The sequence below is a fragment of the Gavialis gangeticus genome, unplaced genomic scaffold (genome assembly GCF_001723915.1).
Source record: "Gavialis gangeticus isolate Ggan-Ray unplaced genomic scaffold, GavGan_comp1, whole genome shotgun sequence".
Classification (NCBI taxonomy): Eukaryota; Metazoa; Chordata; order Crocodylia; family Gavialidae; genus Gavialis; species Gavialis gangeticus.
In genome coordinates, this window is record NW_017729024.1 from 131,080,867 (window position 1) to 131,087,692 (window position 6,826).

At 47.1% G+C, this 6,826-nt stretch overlaps 1 protein-coding gene across 1 annotated transcript in view; it reads right to left on the minus strand.

The window, feature by feature from the left end:
- Positions 1–1,308: 1,308 nt before the first annotated feature.
- Positions 1,309–6,826, minus strand: part of LHFPL2 (lipoma HMGIC fusion partner-like 2) — a 129,995-nt gene continuing 124,477 nt past the window's right edge. The window contains exon 4 of the mRNA XM_019517734.1: positions 1,309–2,858. Coding sequence (XP_019373279.1) covers positions 2,602–2,858 — 257 coding nt within the window. The 3' untranslated portion in view covers positions 1,309–2,601. The remainder of the gene's footprint in view (positions 2,859–6,826) is intronic.

The window sequence follows — 6,826 nt, forward strand, 5'->3', positions numbered from 1 at the left end:
TTTTTTTTTTTTTTTTTTTTTTGGCCCTCCCACCACCCTTTGCAAGGGGACAAGGGAATTTATTTTATGTGGAGAGTTGGCATAAAATAGCCTCAGCCCACAGCTTTATTTTATTAAACAACCAAAAGAAAAGTGAATTACCTGTTTTCAAATCTGTACAAGAGAGCAATGAGGTGGGGATGGCCTGGGGACCAGGCTTCTCAACAGCGAGCTCTGGGTTTAATATCAGGAAAGCTTCACAGTGCAGATTCCTGTGGCACAGGGCTGTGATCATACCCTCCACACCATTTCAGCCCTCCTCTCTTAAGATGGGAGAGAATGTGCTTGTGGTTGGGGAGCAATGAGCTTGATCTACTCTGCGCAACACAAGAGCACTGTCTGCTGCCCAGGCAGTCATGGAGGATGGTGATGAGCCATAGGCTGTGTAGTTATGAAGTGGTTACTCTAACACTTGGCACTGCATAGGCTCTGGCTGTTACTCCAGCCCATCCACTAGTACTGACTGCAGAAGAGGCAGCCTTGGGTGGAAGGTAGTTAGAAACTGGGTCTTTGCCTGAATGGCAACTTTCATTTTAGAGCACTTTCGCTGTTATACAGAGCACCAGAATCAAGCAAGCAAACAAGTCAAAGTACTAGTTTGGGGATCTCAGAATAAAAGTATTCCACTTTAAGAAATGAACAAATAGATTTAACCAGTTTTAAATCAGAGTTTGAAGAAAAGATAAATAATTATAAAATAAGGACAGTCTCATTTCTAACCAATTAAGGTTAGAAGCCTGAAGCCTCACCAGAATCTCTCGCATTAAACAGTGCCTTTCCAGAACTGTGTTGCTTAACAGTGACTGCACAGAAGGTGTGGTGGGTGGGAAGCCCCTAAAAATCTTCTAACGGAGCTAACTGTGGGGAGCAGCATGAGCTCCAAGAAGCCTGCAAACTAGTTTGTAATTTGTTTAAACCTAGTGTCTGCATTTTCCTCAACTCTAGGTCAGCAAGTGTAAATGCAGCAGAATCAGGAAATGAAGCCTCGCTGCATTTCTATCCTAGTGTTTCTCTCCATGGTGAATCACTTGTATTACCCAGAGGAGTGATTCATACCCACTTTCTACAGAACTTGTTTGATTGTAACACTATAGAAAAATGGTAGAATTCAAATGGCCACATTTGGTAGGTCTGGGTAGCATTTTAACAGGATGTTTCAACCTTCAAAGCCTACCTGTATTTCTCCTCCTTTATCAGCTGAACTGTTTAAAAATAAGTCCATTATCATGTTGGATTTTCAAGCGTTATTAAATAAACAAGTCATTGTGCTCATGTTTCCAACTTTTCTTTTAATACCTTTTTTGTTTGCTCTTGAACAATCACAGAACCTGGAGAAACACGGTAAGTAACAACAGAGAATGGCTCCGGGAAAGGAATGTCATTCGTGGCAGGCTTTATTTCTGTTTCTGCTGATTGTGCTAGAAATGGATCCAGAGCAAATGTGGTTAAAACAAAGGGGAAAAAGATCTTCCCCTAACCATTCAGACTTCGGCATGGTCTCCTCATAGGTGTACTATTAATTAAAGGCTAACCTGGCTCTGGGCTTCCAGACAGTGGACTGGGAATGAGGTTTCCATTGGCAAATGAGAGTGAAATACTGAGCCATACTTGTACTAGAGATGGAGTCACTGTCGGCTCTTGCTGGCATTTATATGGTAATAGTGACAACTGGGTTGCAGAAAGAATAGTGTTTTCCCTGAATATTGAGGTTCCTGGGATTCCCAGTAAAATCCCATATAAAAAGATTAAGTGTTTCACATGCTAGTGGTAAAGGATTATTCTACCAATGTTTATAATATACAGTTAAACCCCAGTCTAACAGGTCCCCTGCTTGTGTTAGGAAACCAAACTAACTTCAAATCTAGCTGCTGAAATGTAATAGGCCTGCCACTTGGTACTGCAGTTTCATGCCAGAACAAACATAGCTGTAAAGTTGAGCCTTTACCTCTATTTCTTTATACCGACCTTTTAGGAGGAGTTAATGTCAACTCTTTTCTCTTCATCACACATTACATTATCCAAGAAAGTTGCTGTGCTTTAAGTAAATTCTAAACTCAAAAAGCACCACTACGAGCTATGGTACCAAACCAGGTGGCAATTAAATGTTCACAGGTAACTGAAGCCCTTCAAAGCAAACCCTGATTAAATAGGCTTGTCCTGGACCTGGGAGAAATGTGGCAGCTGTTACTGTCGTCACAATCCTTCAAAGTGGTCAAGGGAATAACACAATCCGATCGCCTCAGAATTTGTCGGCTCTATAACAAGGTTTATTCACGAGATACAAGGTTCTCCCTCCCCTCAGAATTATGCATATGTTGCTGAGTCCTGGTAACGTATTCAAGCTCCAAAATTTCTAGGGATCTACATTCTCTTTACTTGGGATCCTCATCTTCTGCTCCTCATTGCCCAGCAAATGAAGATGTACTGTTTCAGTTAGTTCAAGGCCAGAATGCCTGGGGCTCAATCACAAGTAGTGAATACAAGTCAGCAAATCCTTTATCTAGTTGTCTGAAAGTGAAACAGGACTGAAGTCAGTATTTCCCAGGCAGCTTTCTTCCAATGTTAAAGGAGGCAAATCAGGTTTTTCCCTTCCTCGATTTCTTCTTGCACTTTGTCGCTGGATGTGGCGATTTCAGCTTGTGCTGAGAAGACTGCACAGATGAATGTCAGAACAGTGCCACCAATAGCAGTGTAGAAGGCCCAGCCCAGTGAGCAGTCTCCAAGTTTGTAAGCAGAAGCATAGTGTCCACAATAGCTTACTGCCTTCTGGCAGCCCCAACCTGCAGGGTACAGCATCAAGCCTAAGATAAGGAAGAGGCCTAAAAAAAAAAAAAAGTGCAATAACAAATGATCAGTGAGCAAGTCGCAGGCCCAGGCTTCCATGCAGGAGTGATTTGTTCACTGTTCCCTTACATCTGCCACCCTCCAAATAACAGGAAACAGATAGGAGAAGCCCCATAGTACAGGTAGGTTCTGGCTGGTGCAACCTCTAGGGCACACTGTGCTTTGCGCTAAGTTTCCAGTCCTTCCACCACTTCTCCTGAGACGGCCATTTCAGACTAGGAGCTGTCAAAGTTGTTCCTTCAGTCCAGGCCATGTTTGTATCCATGCAACACATTGCTCCTAGGTACATACTTCCTGGTTGGCTCTCAAGTGTCCCTACCCAGTGTGTATATTTATACCTTCAAATGCTTGTCAGTAATTGTTGTGGCCCCTGCTTGAATCCTCATTTAGCCAAGCCACATTTAGTTTATTTAATGGTTTCTTCCAAAAACAGCTTGTCTAGTGCTTAAACACTTGTGCTTCTTTTCGCTAACTGTTCCCCAGAAGTCCCAGTGATCTGGCTACACCCAGTATCTAACAGCTGGGGTGAAAGGCAAGTCTCTTGGACCTAGCTTTCCAGGAGATGATGGTGTAGGACATTCATTATGGTGGTTTTTGTAACAGGGTAGGGGCTGCTAGGATTTGACCTACTGCCTTCACTTTGGAGCTAAAGTCCAAATGTTTGGCACCACTGAGTTCTTCAACAGCTGTTCAGCCGCAGTCCAACCTTGTGGGCTGATTCAGGCCCTGGGCACATACATTTCTGCTGGGGGATGGGCACAACCACAGAAATCTGCATAGCCCCAAAATGCTTGGAGCCCAAGCTCATGCCTAGGCCCCAGCAAGTTTCTCAGGGTAGGTATCTCTCCTGTGTGGGGTCTGGCCTGCTCCTCTGACTGGGCCAGAACCAGGAGAAGCAAGACACTGAATCTACTGTCCAGTGGGGTTGCAGGTGGGTCTGGGTTAGGTCCCTGCTCCAACGACCATTTAATTATTTAGATAAAGTGAAGCAGCTTAAAGGGGAGATAGACACACAGCAGAAAACCCATGAATCCTGGTAATTAGCACAGCAGGATATAGGAGACCGGGCTTTTTCTCTGTGCTCTAAATCAGAGTGACAATTAGATTAGTGTGAAACCAGTGCATGGGTGACTGGTGCTGCCTTAGTTGGGGGGAGGAGGGGGAAACACTCCTGCTCCCCAGCCAGCACTTACAGGGGGTGGGCAACAGTGCTCCCACCTGCCTGTTGCCTAAGCGGCGAGTGTGGCTGGTCAGGGGGTGCACCTGCACCCCCTATGCGTCACCACTGAACCAGTGGGCTGCGGTGTACAATGGGATGGGGAGGGGGAGTTGGTTCTTTGGTTTTCTGTGAGAAAATGCTGTGGGGAGGGTTAGGTGCCAAGAATGGGCTCATAGCTAAGAATCCTGCCCTTCTCTTTGGCTTAAGCAACTTGTCACTTGCTGGTTGCAAGGCTCCCATTCTCCCCATGCAGGGTACAAGAAGCCTGGATGCCTAATTTGGGGTTGAGATTCTACTGTGCGTCAAGTCACTGAAAAGCTAAGTATTACGATGCCACGTCCCTTTGTGAATGGTGCCCTTAAGGTGTTTCAGACCTTAGCACTCCTTGATTGAGGCTAAGGTGGCTGCAGGTACCAGTCAGGGCTCACTCCTGTGGAACACTGCATTTTCAAACGTTTTTTTGCTTGGAATGGCAGTAAGAATGTGCAGATGCTCTTGCTCCATTATAGTAACACATTTCTTAACTGCACAGGTCACTCATGCTACCTAATTATTTCAGCACCAGAAACTATATGACACAGCATCTTGGGAAAGGCATGATGCACACAGTGCACTCTCTTAACAGTGGTTCACTGTCTAACAATGGATCCACAGAAAACAGATTTCCATCTACCTGCCGCATGAAGTCATTCCTAGATTTCTTCCACCCATGACATTTTAGTAAATTATAAATCACAACCAGTCTGTTTATTTTGAAGTGCAAGAACAAAGATAAGACTAGTCCCCATCTAGTGCAATTCAGTTAAGACTTTACATGCACAGGGTTTACCTGTACACTGAGACTTTACATTTACATGACTACATGTATAGGGTTTGGCAACATACAGCCCATGGGCCAGATCTGGCTTGTGGAAATGTGCCCTCACCTGGGCTGGGGCTAGGCAGCGTCCAGCTGTGCCCACGCCCCTGCTGCTTTGCCCCACCATCCCAGCTCCAATCTGATACTGGCCTGGTGGTTTTGGTGGCACGTGGGAAAGAGGGGGCTTGGCTTGTGCCCATGCTAAGGCCAGACAGCTAGGAGCTGGCTGCACCACCACTGCTTCTCCAGCTTGAGCATAGCTTTTAGCTGGTGGGGAGCTGAGCTGTGCTGAGCTGAGCAGCTTCCAGGCATGCCTAAACTGCAGCTACTGGGGAGGGGGAAAGGGAGAGTGGTAGCAGTGCAGATGCAGTTTGCAAATATCTGGCCCTGGCACAACTTCCCAGCAGCTGGAAGCTGCACTCATACAGCAGCCAGGGAGCAGGGTGCTGGGAGAAGCAGCTGACTCCAGCGTGGGTATGGAGAAAGCCACCTCTGTCCCCCAGATGCACCAGAGAAGCCACCTGGTCCATGTTGGACCATCTGGGCTTCCAGCCCGCAGCTTATAAAAGGACACTTGCACCTCCTCTAGGACATTTGCTTTTCCTTAATTGCTGTTGAAATTCAGCCAGATGCCAGGACTCTCCTTGCATGAAAATAAACTACTATTTGACCATTTAATACTGGTACAATGTTATTGCCTCCCAACTGTCTAAAACTGCCAATTGCATCACAGAAGAAAGCCCCTTTACAAAGTATTTCCAGTATTTCATACTAGGACTTTAATAAACTGTTACATCCATTATTCTTCTGGGTTGTGAAACTGGTGACTGATGTGCCTTCAGCATTGTATGTGCAACACAAAACAATGAGAAACATGTAGTGCTTCATGACTGCCTACAGTACAGCAAGTAAAATGTATTGCTCAACCTCAGGCAGACCAGAATAAGCTGTGCTTTCATCCTGCTGAGTCCAGCAGCCACTTCAGACTAAACACAATTCCCCCTCCTCAGCATCAGGATTTTCCTGTCTAGTGTGTAACCAGAATGACTAGACTGTTTTTTGCTGGTTGTACAGCAGATGCATCACAGTTGCTGTTTCTTCTAGGAATCAAAGGCAGAATGACAATTTTAATTAACAATTAAGAATTTTCTAACATGTCTAGGCAAACAACACGATGTGAGATTCTAAAATTGCACCAGGCAGCTTCTGTTTGTATGCTCCAGAAAACAACTAAAACTTGGCATCTGAGTCACTCTACAACAGTGGTCACTTGATGGACCAGTAGACCCCAGAGCCTCTTGAAGTCGATCCTGGGCTGAGCGTGCGTGTGCACGCACGTGCCCTCTCCCCCCCAGCTCAGCAGGTCAGCCGGTGGGGGAGGGAAGGGGCGGAGGCATGTGCAGCGGGGCTCAGGGCGCAAAGTCCAGCCCGCAGCAGCTGCCTCCGCCACACACAGATCAGCTGCATACAGATCAAGTGGGCACATGCCTCGCCCAAACACAGGGCAACACTGGCAGCTGCAGCAGCTCTGAGGTAGGGAATGAGGCAGGGGCAGGCCCTGCACAGCTGGGGCAGGGTGGGGGGGATGGAGCCATGGGCGACTCATCTGGGGGTCATGGGGAGGGAGGGGCTTGCAGCCTGGTAGGACACGTGGGTGTGCGTGCCCCTGGATCTGCATGCGGGGTGTGGCAGGGTAGGCTGGGGCTGGGGCAGCACCGAGCTCTTCCCAGCCAGGCTGTGCTCAGGCCAGGTGGCTGCAGCGCTGGGAGTGGGCCCATGAGGAGGCTGTAGCCCCCCCAACACCTGTTCCCAGTCCCACCACAAAGCACAGCAGGAACAGCCTGACGCAGCCTTCCCCTTTCCCT